The sequence below is a fragment of the Dryobates pubescens genome, chromosome 11, assembly GCF_014839835.1.
Source record: "Dryobates pubescens isolate bDryPub1 chromosome 11, bDryPub1.pri, whole genome shotgun sequence".
Taxonomy (NCBI): Eukaryota; Metazoa; Chordata; class Aves; order Piciformes; family Picidae; genus Dryobates; species Dryobates pubescens.
In genome coordinates, this window is record NC_071622.1 from 887,145 (window position 1) to 902,287 (window position 15,143).

At 50.7% G+C, this 15,143-nt stretch overlaps 1 protein-coding gene across 3 annotated transcripts in view; it reads left to right on the plus strand.

The window, feature by feature from the left end:
* Nucleotides 1–426: 426 nt before the first annotated feature.
* MTA1 (metastasis associated 1) overlaps nt 427–15,143 on the plus strand; it is an 84,373-nt gene continuing 69,656 nt past the window's right edge. For all 3 annotated transcript variants that reach the window (XM_054165082.1, XM_054165083.1, XM_054165084.1), the window contains exon 1: nt 427–628. In XM_054165082.1, coding sequence (XP_054021057.1) covers nt 601–628 — 28 coding nt within the window. In that variant the 5' untranslated portion in view covers nt 427–600. The remainder of the gene's footprint in view (nt 629–15,143) is intronic.

Consider the following 15,143-nt stretch of genomic DNA (forward strand, 5'->3'; position numbering starts at 1 on the left):
TGTGTGTGTGTGTGTGAGCGTGCGGCCGGGCGGTGTGTGTGAGCACGGGCACTGTGTGTGTGTGTGTGAGCGTGCGGCCGGGCGGTGTGTGTGAGCACGGGCACTCTGTGTGTGTGTGTGAGCGTGCGGCCGGGCGCTGTGTGTGAGCACGGGCAGTGTGTGTGAGCACGGGCACTCTGTGTGTGTGTGATCGTGAGGCCGGGCGCTGTGTGCGCTGTACCGCGCGGCGCTGCCCGCGCGCAGGCCGCTCCGCTCCGCTCCCCTCCGGTCCGTTGGGCTCCCGCCGGGCGCAGGCCGGAGCGCCGCCCTCAGCGCCGCCCTCACACACCGCGGGCTGGGCGCCGGGGCCGACTTCTTCCCCTCCCTCCCTGCCGCCGCCGGGCCCCTCTGCTCAGCCCGGGCCCGCCGCCGCCCCGCCCTCCGCCTGCCGTTTCCCTCCCTCCCGTCTCGTCGGCCGGGCGGCAGCCGGCGCGGCCCCTTTAATTCCCCCGCTCCCCTCCCCCGCCCGGCCGTTCCAGCCTCCATTTTCCAGCGGATCCGGCACCTGGAGGCGGCGGCGGCGGGAGCGGCCCGCGCCCCGCACCCGGTTCCGTCCCGGGCATGGCCGCCAACATGTACCGGGTCGGCGGTAAGTGTCCGCGGGGCCCCGGCTCCGCCGCGCCCCGGCCGGGCCCCGCCGCGCCCCCCTGCCCCGGCTCCCTCCCGCGTGCGAGCGGCGCCTCGGGGCCAGGCCCGGGGCGGGGCGGCGGGAGGCCGAGCGCGGGTAGGGGGCCGCGGTTGAGGCGCAGCGCCTGGGGCCCGAGGGTAGCCCGGCCGGGGAGCTGGCGGAGCGCGGGGCCTGGGGGCCCTGGAGCGGCGGCCGGAGGCCGGCGCGGGAGCGAGGCAGGGGCCTGGCGAGGGAGCCGAGGGGAGGCCCGCCGTGGGGTTAAATGGGGTGAGGGGCTGCCGGGAGCAGCCCCTCGGCGCACCGTGGGGTGCGCAGCGGTGTGGTGTGCCGGGCGTGATGCGGGTCGGGGCTGTGGGGCGCAGCTGGGAGGGCTTCGGTGAGGGGAGAGGGATGGAGAAGAGCTGTGCTGGAGCTCGGGGGTGCGGGGAGAGGGGGCTGTGGCGGCTGGGGCACAGGGGAGCGGAGGGCAGATCCGGGACTGGGGCGGGGGCAAGGCGAGATGCATCAGCAGGGCTGAGCCTGCACAGGAGGGAGAGCGGAGGGGCCGTGGGGAACAGAGTCTGGAGGGTCCCGGGATGGGACTTGGGGTGGAATGGCTGCTTAGAGGGGGTTCGTGCGGCGTGGTAGAGCTGTGGACCAAGTAGGAGTTGCACAGAGATGGGCAGAGACCGCTGGCAGACTAGGGGGGACCGGTGCGAGGTGTGTCCTGGAGATCTTGGCCTTGGCTTCCACTCTTGCTGTTTTGTGGTGTGCCTTCCCCTCAGTCTTCTCTCCAGGGTTGCACTTCTGCCTGATTGTCCTTTGTTTTGACTCACGTGAGGAGAAGGGAAAGGCAGTAAGGTTCTGGAGTGCATCTTACGGAATACAAACTGAAGGTGGCTTGGCATGGATTCGTGCTCGGCCATTTTCCTTCATTAAAGCTCTTCTGTGAAGCTTCCTTCTCCCCAGGACTTACAGGGTGTGTGGGAAGAGGATGTAGTGGGCTTCCCTCCTTTCCAAAACGTTTCTGTGAAACTGCAGTGAAGTAAACGAGGCAAAGAATGCAGCCAAGGTGGCCGAGCCGTCCCGTCTGGCTGCGCTCCGTCAGCAACTACTTTGTGTTCCTTTTGCTCTCCTGGCTTACCCTTACTTTGTGCTCGGAAAGATGTCACTTCTTTTGTCTCCTGGTTGCCCCCAGTTTCTTGGAGGGATGCTGAGGTGTGTCTCTTGACTGCCCTGGCTTTGTTTCTTGGGTTGCTGATGGTTTTTGTCTGAGCGTTGTGTTGGTTTGGAGGTGCTGGAAGTAGAACGGTGTAAGGCCAGGTGAGTTGTGGAAAGGTACAGCTCGATTCCTGGTACAACCTGTGAAGGGAGTTGTTTCCTGGAAGGTGTTTTTGGTACTCAGTGTCACAGGCTCTAGTTCTGTGTGGATTGTTGTCTCTAGTGTGTTGGTGGCAAAATCTGTACTATGGTCCCCATGAGTGGTGGGAAGGGACCTCTGGAGACCACCTCTAGCCACCCTCTGTCAGAAGCTTTCCTCTGAGCAGGGTGCCTGGGGCTGTGTGCAGCCCGGCTCTGAGGATGGTGATGCCGCCCTTAGTTTGGATCTTGTCCGGTGTGTGACCCTGTTTATGGCAAATGCTTGTGTGCTGGGCGGATCTGCTTGTGTTCCAGACGGTCTCTCTTGTCCTATTCCTGTGTGTCTGAGAAGAACCTGGCCCCCTCTGCACACCACCTCCTACTCAATGGTGGTAGGGAGCAGAAACATCTTCCCTGAGCCTTCTCCTTCCCAGGCTGACCTAAACTGCCTCTTTCTGTCTTCCTTTGCGTGTCCCATGCTCCTGCACGACCACCTCAGTGACCTCTGCAGGTCACTGGCAGTAGGGAGGCCAAGTCGGGCTACAGGGAGTTACCCTGCCCTAGACGTGGGCCCTTGCTCTAGCCGTGGCTGAATTCCCGAGGCTCTTGGCAACCCAGCCTGTTGAAGTCTCTGTCCTCTGGCATGTGGTATGCTTTTCCCAAGTCCCCAGACTTTGGAAGATGCTGTAGTCCCTATCCAGGTGATGAAAGGACTAGTAAGGAGGGCTGTTGGTCCTTGAAGGACGCCATTGGTAGCCAGCAGCCAGGTGAAGGCTGTACAGCTAATCACAATCCTGTCTGGTTATCCAGGCCACACATCTTCCATCCTGGGTTGGAAGAATGCTGTGAGAAACTTAGCATGGCTGTTGACACAAAGTCAAGTGTCCAACACCCCCTGCTGTCCCCTCAGCTGCACAGCCAATCTCTTTTGTCCCAGAAGGGGAGCTGGGGTAGTCAGACACGGTTTGCCTTTGGTGTATCCCTTTTGGCAGGTCCCAGTCACCCTCTTGTCCTTCCTGTGTCTGGAAGCAGTGTCCAGGACTTGCCTGGTGATCTTTCTGGGCAAAGGGCAAGGCTGCTGGCTGACAGCTGAGCTTACCTTGCTCTGCTGTTGTTCGTAGGGGTGAAGTCTTGGTTTGACATCTTACCACAATCAGCCTGGGGATGGATGAGCTGTTCCTGTGAGTCCTCTGCTCAGCCTCAGCCAGAGTTGGTGTTGCTGAGTTTTTCCCACCTCTGCTGCTGGTATCCCCCACTAACAGTTTTGTGCTCTGAAGTTGCAAATGAACTCCAGGGCAGGATTAAATCCTGAATGGGATTTGTGCATAGTCATTTCATACACTTCCCACTGGAAGACAAACATTCGGCAGACAATCCGTTATTATTCTTGTGGCTAGTGAATTGTGTTGTGTGACCTCCAGACCTAAGTGCTGCTGGAAGCAGCTTGCTCACTATGGATCAGTGAGGCTCCTAGAAGTGTAGGCTGACCTTGTGAAGGTGGTCATCACTTCTGACCCAGTCGTGAAGCACGCTGAGTTTTTGTTCTCAGAAATGGGTGGGTGGATACCGCCTCTCTGTATGGACTGGTTTTAAACGCATCGTCCACAGCTCTTCCAGAGGACTTGATGTGTCTCCTCCTTTCAATACGGCTGTGTGCTGGTGCCTGGATAGAGGAGCAGAGGGGCCTGCACTGTGGGTGCTGAAGGTGGCATGCGAGTCTTCTCCGTGGTGTTGTGTAGCAGAGTGAGTGTGCTGAGGGGGGGTAGGAGCTGCCATGGCAGTGGTTGTACCACTCTCTGGGTAGGTTGCCTGGTGGCCTTGAGTTACTTAGAGAAACCAACTCATTCTCCTGGCTCCTGCCAAGCTTCAGCTGGTACTTTTCTGAGGGGGAGAGAACTGGTTTCCAGTACAAGTGGGACTCATAAGCTAGCATGGTTCACAAAGCATGGGATGCTTTTCAGATGTGTGGGGAAGATGCCGGGGTATCAGATCCAGAACGAAGTATGGGATCTTGCTTGTTGTCCATATGGAAATCCTGGAAATGCCTGCCTCCAGTGTGAGAGAAGTGAAGATTATGTTTTAGCAGCTGCTGTACAGCCATGAGATAAATGGCAGCACGACGAGAGTGGGCTGCTTCTGCCGGGGAGGAGTGGTGGTGGGCTGGTGTGGCGCTTCACGGAGCGGCCCGGCAGTCTGCACCGTCACAGGCTGCATGGGAATGCTGGATAAACACCAGATCTGAGGGGCCTGGGACCTCCGAGCTGGAATCTGGGGCCTCTGGCGAAAAAACGCATGTGGGAGAGAGATGTTCATTGTTCTAGCTAGTGCCAGGCTCCGCTTTCAGGAGAGTGCTGTGTCAGCTTCCTGGAAGAGAACAGGTCATCTTGGTATCAAGAGACTTTCCAACAGCTCTTCTGTCTCCACCTTCTCTGGGAGGGTTTAGCTGTGGTGCCACAAGTATTTCCTCAGTGGCAGTAACTGATCGAGCCCCACTGCGGGTTTGTTGCCCCCGTGACGTTCCCTTTGTGTAACGAAGCTATGATTTTTGTATTCCCATCTTAAACTGATTTGAGGAACTTACATTTTTCCACCTTCCCTCCTCCTCACTCGTTGTTTTTTCCTGAATTATTTTTACTGTGCATCAGCTACCCGATCTGGTTCACTGTGGGACTGTGTGAACAGCTGAATGGGCTCAGTGGGAGGGCTGGGAACAAGGGGATGGGGAAAGAAAAGAGGGGAAGGATGGAGGAAGACCAACTGAAGCCAGCACTTTTCCTGAGACAAAATATGTCAGTTTATGCTTTTAGATGAAAAGCCTTTTATATGTTTTTGACTTTGCAGAGTGACCCTCTTGTTCCAGAGAGGTCTGGGCTACAAAGTGGTCATGGCTTTGGAGTCGGGCACATTTAAGGTGTGTTTAAATGGCATTGGAAGATGGATCAAAGGGCAGCCAAGCACATATGTGCCAGCCATATCTAACATGATTCAAGTGAGAGAAATGATGACCCTGCCAGCACCTGGCATGGGAATCCAGGATTCCCAGCAGCTTGGTTCTGCTGTGCTGAGGACTGAAGCTGCACCACCGAGTCGGTGATTCTGTTCTCACCTGCTAATCAGAGCCAGTAGTGGTGTGCCTCTCTGTGCTGCAGCCCTATTTCTCATTTCAGCATAGCCATCCCTGAAGTTTGTAAGAATGGCAGCATGACATCATCTCTCTGTTGTTATTGTAGGGTGTTATTAATGCATGCCTGGGGACCGTGGCTCGACCTGCCCCCCGTCCTGTTACATACCCCCGGTTGGCATCCAGACTGCCCTGGCGTCGTCCAGCTCCTCACATCCATACTGCTGCCAGAGAGCTGTGAGCAGATGGGGCCATTGGTCCTCCCAGCATCACAATGATGTCAATGTTTTGTGCTCTTCCTCATAAAGAACTGAGGTACTGAGGAAGCTCACATAAAAGCATGTTGTTGAGTCTAGGTCTGGAGCTAAAGTGGAGTATTTGAAGGTAACCCGGGGTGAGAGTGGGTTTGTTGGAGAGAAGCATTAAATAACCAGCAAAGATAACAGAAATGAGGGTTTGTTCTTGCAAACTGCTAATAGCTTTCTGCAGTCATCCTAGCAGATACAGGACTGCTTCTAGCTTATCACCTTCCAGCAACAGCCAGGCAGTGGATTTCTTCATCTTTTCCTTTCATTGTTTCTAGTAATACAAGTTTTATCTTCTTGTGTTTTGCAGTGTTCCTTTCCTTCCCTCTCCCCCGCCATACCGGGCTGCTGCAGTATTCATTAGCCTTGAACTGGGAGATGTGGCACGGTGGGGAAGGATGTCATAAGTCAGCTTAGGTGTGTTGGGGTCTAGGCCTGTAGCAGTTGTGCCAGCACATGCTTTGTGGATCCATAACAGCTGTAAAGCTGTTTGCAGCTGGCAAATGGAGCAAAAGCACTAAGCTATTTTCTGTCAGAGGGGGTAATCTCCATGTCTGCAGCAAGGTGATGCTTGCCTAATGCCTCTCCTCGTTCTTCTTAGCCACCTCCTTGGCCATGTTGGTGTCACTGGCCCATTGGAAAGCTAGCACAGCAGCAGAGACCGTTTTCTGCTGGATTAGTGAGTTTGGGGAGTTCCTGGGCTGGTGCATGGGAGGCTGTGCCAGGGTGGCTGGCTGGGAGGGTTGGTCTGGGGTCATGGCCTGCCTGTGGTTGGGCTTCCTGGGTTTTGCTGAGACATATCTCCACAAGGGCCACGTGTTGATTCACTCCTTGGTGACCCTGGGAACCTGTTGGTCGTCTTGGTTTGTTTTGCCTTTCAGTGCTGGTGACTACAAGACACTTGATAGGCAATTGTGGCAAAGGGACTTGAGAAGTCTGTGAGCATCTCCTTTTGTTTAACTAGTGAGATTGGAGGTGAATGTAAGAGACACTTCACTTGCATCCAGTTGTTTTTCAAGCAACTTTCTATGTTTAATCATCCTAGGTTTGAATAAATAAAGGGTGCTTAATCTCTCCCCAGTAGGAGGAGAAGAGGATGAGTTGGTTGCTGTTACTATTGTCACTTCAATTTCTAAGCTACTGAGCAGTTTGGGGTCACTTGAAAGCACAGGTATGGACTGTTCAGGAGTCACCTCCTAGCTCTGCACCTCTTCTGGCAACATGTGGTCTCTTAAAACCATTGTTACCTTTGCACCAAATAAGGAGTTTTTATACTGCATCTTAACAGCTTTGCAAGGTCATTAGTTTTTGGAAGCCCAAGCCCTTCAGCTGCTTTGCCTGAGTTTCCCCTCGGGTTTACATTGCTGGAACTGTCAGGAAAGGAGCTCCTGTGCAACCCTTCGAGGTCTTCAGTACCTTGGAGCTCGCTGCCATAGATTCAGTGTGCAGAGGCTGTGCTTCAGAGTGTTTCTTAAAGTCTGGTATGATGCCTCTTCTCTTGTAGAACCAAATTTGGTCTGTTGGACTGTCTGTTGTTAACAAGAACTAATGAGTTTCTGCTGTGATTATTTAATGTGCAAGAAAGCATTTCAGTAGGGAAAGACATGGAAGAATTTTTCACATCGAAAAAGACAGAGCCTTCTTTTAAAAAGGACTTTGTTATGCCACAGTTCAAAGGGGGCTAAGCCCTGGCACTTAGAGGAGTAATTTAATTCATTCTCCACTGCAGATGGCAACTTTCTCATGTCCAGTTGATGTATCTTCCAGCTCCTGCTGAAGGCCAATACGTTGCTCTCAGTGGTCTTCTGAGTTGGTGCTGGATATTCCAACATGACAGAATTCAAGTTTTAAATATATCTGGCAACCTTTTTATGTTCCTAGATTTCACACATTTTCTTTAAATATGCAGTAAAGCCTAAAATTAATTTAAGGAAGAAAGTGTTCCTTTTGGAAGCCTCAGGAAACATCTTCTCCCCCATGCTGCTCCAGCACTTCTCGCTCGCCAGTCGCTCTTGGAAGCTTCTGAGAGGATGAAGCTCTATTTGGTACCTCAAGGCTCATGGAAATCATTCTTATCTTGGAGAAGAAGTCAACCTGTAAAGGCAATAGCCTGCAAGCTTCTGATTTACTAGTTTACTTCAAAAAAACCCAAACAAAACCACCTTAAATGTTCAGCCTGACCTCTCTGAAAAAACGTTTCTGTCAATTCAGAGTAATCTCTGTTGAGCTGCTGAGCCCTTGGCCTGAAGAGGGGAGTGCCCTCCAGCAAAGCTGATCATCTGTGTTGGCTGTGCTGCCATTGTGGGGACTTGCCCTTTGGGTTCATCTCTGTGGACATTGCCTGTGGGATGTGAATGTGAGCAGTGTCTTCTGAGAAACATGAAGGCTCCTTCAATTTGTTATTCTCTTCAGTCATAAAGGAAGGCTCAAGTCCTGAAGGATGAGGTTTTCCTCATAGTCTCCTGCAGAATGAAACCTCTGTCTGGTTTTGGTGGGTGACTCCTAACTAAACATCAGTCTCTGCTCGCTGAAGTGAGAAGGCAGGTAGATCACCTTCAACCCAGCCCAGAAGGAACCATGCACAGTCCCCTTTTCCAGATCTTTGACTGGATTATCTTCAGGGAAGAGGAGTGTTCCTGAGGTAACTTTTCCTTGACATGGATCAATGAAATAAAGCAAAGAAATCAGCTGGCAGCTTTAAAGTGAGTTTGCAAGCGAGAAAAGAAATGTAGGCTTCTCCAGTCTTCCATGTGTGTTACTTGCAAGCTGTTTAGTCTTGGTGGCGCCTGGGATTTCACAGCTCTGGTTCTGTGTGTTGCCAGATGCCCAGTCATGAACTGTGTCAGATGTGGCCCATGGTAATGTTTATGTTAAATTGCACATGATGTGCTCTGGTTAATTCGGGGCCTTTGTGCTTTTATGCAAGATGTAGGAGGACAGACGATACTTGATCAAGCATACAGTCAGTGTGGTGTGAGCAGATGATTCCTGATTTAGCACAGAGCTTGTCCTTACAGAGTGAAGTTGTCAACATCTGAGCAAATGTGAACCAGCCAAGTGAGACAGTTTCTGTGGATGCTTCTTTAGGTAGCTGTGTCGGCCTGAGCAACGCCTGTTCGCAGACACTTGGTGCTGTCCTCGCGTTGCTTCCTTCCTGTGAGCAGGCAGTGAAACAGATCAGGGAATTGGTTTGGTTGGGAGACAGCTTTTTGACCCAGGTGAGTTTCTAAACTCAGGTTCACCATGTGTGTGTCTGCCTCCCCCCATCCAAGGAGAAGCTGTCACAACTTGAGGGGGTGGGGGGTGAATCAGCTTCCCTGGCGTCCTTGTTTGAAGCAACATCTGCGAAACCATGGCAGGAGCTTGTAAAGCTTCATCTGTGTTTTGCGTTGTGGAGCCATCTTGGGTTTGGTCTGGCACTGAAACACTTCCTCCTGGACTTAATATACTCACACCGTGGCCCTAGGCAGTTAATTTGGATTGAATGACCGAAGTTTGATATTGCACTTAGCCAACCCACAAGAAAAGCCTTTTTGTTGTTGTGGGTTTTGTTTTCTTTCTCGATGGTGACACTGAGCTTTGTCCTGAGCGCTTCAGAGGTTCTTTGCAACTCTCTGGATACTTGCAAGGAACATGAAGCTTACTTCTTGTCATTCTCTGTGCTGCCTAAGTATCTTTTGGAAAATAATGTTTTTCTTATCTGTCCTTAGCAATGAGAATTGCACTGGAACAGACTGTTCTCTTGGCTGCTACAGAAGAAAATGGTTAGGCTGTAGTTTGAGGATATTCCTCTCCAATGCCCACCCCTCCCCCTCCACGATACACTCCCATGACTTAAGACGTTGTAGTCTTGCTAGTTTCTCCATCTGCTCAAAAGCTTCTGTCTTTTCTGTGAATTAGACCATCCTGGCATCATCCCTTCTAACCCAGCTTTGGGGAAAGGTTTTTCTTTGAAGCCTGGGCTGTTTGCATGAGCTGGTTCGTGGCTGTGCCCCACAGAGAGGGGGACTGATGCAGCTGCAGTTGCGTAGGCTCACCACTTTGCTACTGCAGAAAGTGTTTGCACAGCTACACCCTGGGGAGCTGCAGCGCTGGAGGAAGGTAATACAGAGCAGGCTTTGTGTCCAGATGACTTTGAATCACACTTAAATACCTGATGTAAAACAGGAGAAAAAGTGGGTCTCCAGGAGGATTTAGTGTATGCTTGTCCTGCAGGAAACTGGAAGGAAGTGATTTAGTGAACCTGGAAGGTCGGTGCTGCACGCAAACGTGCCTCACTCAGAGCTGGCATACTGGGAGTGGATTCTTTGAAATGGGTTTCCTTGCACTGCCATATAATTGCTCTCTAGCAGCAGAATTGCTACTCTGAGCATAAAGAAGTACTGTGGAAGTTTAACTGTATTCCCAGGATTCTCCCTGCAAGTCTGGTTTGTGCACAGTCTCCTACTTTAACTTCGAGCTGCCATCCTTTGCAGCAGTTATTTCCAAGCGTCATAGCTCCTCTCTAAGAAGAGTGACCTGTGAGGTACTGCTGATGCCCAGAGCCTCCTTTTCACTAGTACCAGAAGTACTTTGCTTTTTTACACAAATCTTCTGCATGCTGAAGACAGCCAACAGTGCAAGGAGGAACATAAAGTCAGCATCACTATTTATCTGAAAGTTGTATCCTCCCCTCTGAGCTGGTCTTTCCTTCTCCCACTTCTTTGTGATTTTGCACTTTTACTGGGAAAGGAACTATATGAACTCTGTGCCCTGTCCATAGACATGATCTTGGTCTCTGGGTTGTTGCTACCAGGCAGAATGCTTGGCCTCTTCCCCAGCACAGAGGGTGTGCTTTTGGGAATGCACGTGGTCATAATGGCTCAAATCAGAAGTTACTTGAGCCCAAGACCTGCCTGGAACAGCGCTGACAATGGTAGTGTGTGGAGGCATCCAAGAAAGCAAGCACTTCTGATAATGCCCCCAAACACCTCCAGTGATTTGCTTTGAAATCTAGTCTAGTAATTGTTTCTGAAATGGGAGGCATCTCATGATTGTCTGCCCTGCCTTTCTCACTTGTACTTTTAGTGTCTCTGGTTTCAAGAGAGGGAACAGTGATCGGAACTTAATTATCTTTGAGTCTCCCATCCCTCTGTGAAACATCTGAAATCAAAGAAAGGGTTCAGGAGTTAGTAGGGAAGAACTAATGCATGGATAATGGGGTTGCATAAACCTTGTTTCACTGAAAATCGGGGTGGGGGGGAAGTAGCCACAGTATAGCTGGACAGAAAACTTTCTTCCAACTTTTGACATAATGAAAAGCAAAGAATGGGACACCTATCACAGTCTCACCAAGGTTGGAAGAGACCTCAAAGATCATGGAGTCCAGCCTGCCACCACAGACCTCATGAGTAGGCCATGGCACCGAGTGCCACACCCAGTCCCCTCTTGAACCCCTCCAGGGATGGGGACTCCACCACCTCCCTGGGCAGCACATCCCAATGGCTAACGACTCTCTATGGGAAGAACTTTCTCCTCACCTTGAGCCTAAACTTCCCCTGGTGCAGCTTGAGACTGTGTCCTCTTGTTCTGGTGCTGGTTGCTAGAGAGAAGAGACCAACCCCTTCCTGGCTACAACCACCTTTCAGGTAGTTGTAGAGAGCAATGAGGTCTCCCCTGAGCCTCCTTTGGGAAGTTACAGATCCCTTGGTGCTTCAGAGTTTAGTCTGGCTCGAGCAGCCCTCCACTTCCCAAGCAAGCTGTGTGGCATTAGCTTACATGAAGTTTTTTGCTCCAGGAAGGCAGAGAATATTTCTTAGCTTGAGTAGTCTTCTGTGTGGCAGGTGTTTGAGGCCTTGTTTGTAACTCTGACAGGTCCTTCAAGGGTTGGGGTTTGTCTGAGGTTTTTTGTAGCATCTCTTGCCACATGAGAAGAACTTGGAGGGATAAAAGCTTTTTTTATTACCTCTTACTATAGGCCTGTGCCTGTACAACTCATAGGCCCGTTGCATGGACCTGGGTGCAAACTGCTGCTTCTTCAGGGTTCTGGTTTGATGGTGTTTGAAGGCAAGTCAGGAAAACTGATAGACCATTTTGAGCTCAAAACAGCCAAGTTATTCTCTAGGTCCAAGTTCTGCACGTTTGGGGGAAAATGCAATGGGAAGGTTCTGTTTAGCACATGAATGTGCAGATAATCTTTGTTTCTTCAGTGGCTTAGAGTTGGGGATTTTTTTAAGGTGAGCTGACAGAAGCCTGTTCCTGCTTCTTGATGTTCATGGGTTCGATGCAGCCATTAGAAAAAGAGATCCTTTAACAAACTCAGGAAACTAAAGCCTGGTGCCTGTGGTTTAAGCGTGGTATTAAAGCAAGGTGCTGATATTTACCCTGATTACCAGATTCTCCCCATTTTGGTATGGCTATGAATCTGCCACTTCTTTTTCTTTTCCTGCTTGCTTGCTGGGGGCTGGAATGGCAACTTGGTCTGTGTTTTGTTGTTGAAAAGAAGAGTAGAAGCTGGTATGAAACCGAGAACATGGAATTCTGCCACGCGCTCTGAATACGTGAGGCTGAACTTCCTTTAGTACAAAGCAGTCTTGAGGGGCACTTGTGTATGTGTGTAGCTTCAGTGTGGCATTCAACTGTCATTATAGAAGCTTTAGGTTATTAAATGAGACTTCATTAGTTCTCCTTTCCTTGCATGTATCCAGACTCACAGGTTCTTTCGAGTCCTGGTGTTTTGCTTGGAGAAGGTGTAGAAAGGGGAGGTTGAGCTGAGCACTCTGCCTGTCCTTGTGTCCTTACAGCTGTACATTCAGCTTTTGGGGAGTTTGCAGTATGTGCTATGAGCTGATAGAATCTGCAGAGGCTGTATGCTTCCTCACCACTGAGGTGCTTGGCACATGGGCGTTACTAAAACCCAAAGACATCCTCATATCCAGGCTGTTGCCGTCTCAGTACATCCCTGTGGGCTCAGGATTGTGTGGGCACCCCTCTTGCACTGCCTTGTTGCACTGCCTGCAGGCCCTCCAGGAGGGTAGAAGTGACTTTTCATTGTACTGGCAGGTCTTGTAGGAGAAACAAGCACTTCACCTAATTACAACCCAGCACTGTAAATGAAGATTTTCTGCACATACAATTCCAGTGTGTAATTAACTAGACATAACTGCTGTCTTGGAGGGAGTGTGCTCACAGAACTCTCTGCATAGGCCAGCTCTCAGTATCTACTGAACCTGGAAAGCTATGGGAGCCAACAGAGGAGTCATGCTGTAGAAACTTCCAAGTAAAGACTGTTAGCTGCCAGGCTGAAGTAGGAAGTCATAAAGGGAAGGGTAGGGCTGCAACAGTTCCTTCAACAGTGTTTTCTGGCTCCAGTCTGAGAAGCTGCCAGGACATCAGGAGAATTTGGCTGTGGATTGCTCTGCTTGTGCATGGAGCCATCCCACCCTCGCTGAATGGTACTTGCAATGCCTTTAGACCTGATGGGGATCTAAAATAATGGAGTGAGTGCCAGCACCTGCTGGGTAGCTCTTTAGGATGGCAGCCTTCCTTGCTGAAGGAAGCCTTGTCTGTTTTTACCTGCCTTGGGACTGTTCTCACGGCGTGCTTACAGACAGGGTGCTGGCTGTTCTGGAGGCACGGGGTTGGGCTGTCACCGCGAGTTTGTGCCTAGGAAGTTTACCGCAGGCTTGGGGTTTAAGGAAGTGGGGCAGTGGTGTTGATCAGTTGGTGCAAACCAGGCTTTTTCTGCTTTAGCAGTAAGAATGTGTTGCTGAGGTCATTTGTGCATGCTTTGCTCTGGATGAGCCTTTTTATTGAGAGCAGGCAGCTCATCTCAGGTGTGTGTGGTGTGAGCAGTGGATTGCTCTCAGAGCCTAGTCCCTTTTGAGATGTGCATCTTGATTAAAGATGTCAGTCAAGCCTTATCCTCATGAGCCTTCTGACTTGGTTGCTTTGCTCAGAAGAGCAAAACTAGCTTGATGTCACTGGGGTGCCTCAGCCCCTCCTTGCCAAACGTGATGGTTTGCTGTTTGTGGAGCGGGGATTTCTGCCGGAGATGGTGCTTGGGTTTGCTCTGCCCCTCGCTAAATGGCAGCAGGGCATCCAGATGTTTGTGTGCTGGGGCTGTTGCTCCATTCTCAATCCATTTTTAGGAGGTGAGTGGTGGTAGTGGTGTTGCCCATAGCACAGCAAACTGAGGACAAGCAGTGTGCATCCTGTGTGCAAGAGCCACAAACGCTGCTGTCCAGTAACAGGAATTGAACGTGGCCTGACAGTGTGTCTGGAAACCCTTGCTTGGTCCACTGAAGACGCTCGTGGCAAATACCTGGTCCGTGTGTACTGCTGGGTGTATTTGCCACATAAATCTTCTAGCAATTGAAACAGCTGTTCCACTTTTGCATTTCTGGTAATGAAAATGTTGTGCTGGTGAGGCTGCTTCTGTTGAGACTGTATCTGTGCTGTAACTAAACATTTCATCAGGTGGCAGCTGCTGTGAGAGTTGCTGGGGTTTGAACAGCCAGAAGGCAAAGGGCACCTGTGTTCTGCCAGGCGAGATTCCTTGACTTGTAGACTGAAAGCAGTGTAGGCTCTCCAGTTTCCTCTGTCATAAGAGCCTAGACCAGGAGGGTTTGTGTTATCCAAAACATAAAGCAATTGACAGTTTGGGGCCCAAACTGCTGAACAGTTTGCAAACTGGAGCTTGATGAAAGCTACTGGCCCAAAGGTGAACTGGAGCCTCGGAGTGTGAGGATGCCTCTATTTCCCTTGAAAGAAATAATAACATTAACCAGGTCTTCATAATCCTATGCACTCTCTTGATGCTCATCTTTAATTCAGGGCAGCAGCTCTGTGGATTGGGCAGGGGAAATACTTGCCCCTGTGAAGCTACATCTTCATCCCATCTGGAAATGTCCATTGTACCCAACAGTGAGTAGCTTCAGCCTCCCTCTGTCCCGAGTGTATCTGTAGGCATTCCTCATGCATTGTGTAGGACTTCTGGAGGTTAGGCAGGCAGCATCCAGTGAGGTCAGTGCTTGGAAAGCAGTTGTAGCTTGAAAGGCAATTTGAGTTGGGAAGGATAAAAATACTTTGGGGCATTTTTGCAGCTTGATCACCTAAAAGCCCATAAGGTTATTAGGTAGCTCAGACACATCTAAGCATATCAAAATATGACCCCTAGACAGCATATGGTGATTCTGTGTGGTACCCATTCCTGGTTTTCTTTTCCATGGACCAGTGTAAGAGCTGATGTGAAGAGAGCAGAGACAATAATGTCTTGAAGGCATATGAGAGCAAAAGGAGGTCTGATATGTTTGTTGCTATTGTGGGAACAAATATTTTACTGCCTTTGTGGAAATTGTCCATCTTTGTGGTCCATAGGCTGTGGTTCTAGCTGTGTGCTGCTGTAGGCAGGGCTATCTTGGTGTGTTACAGCAGCTCACAGCACTGCTTTCTCGTGAGCTGTGTATCCTCTCAGCTTCAGAAAATCAGAACAAAACAAAAGCTACACAACAAAAAGATCAGAAGTACCTGCATAGGTCAAGCTATCCAAAAAGTCTATGACAATACAGGCAAGAGGAAGACACAAATCTTGAGTCAGAAGGTGGTGATGTGCACGATGGTCCTTATCGTCTTGTGGCATTGCCACGCTCGCTCGTTGCTTTCACGTGATCATAGGCAATGTCATCATGTGCACAAATGATGCTGATAATTACCATCATGATGCAGATGCATG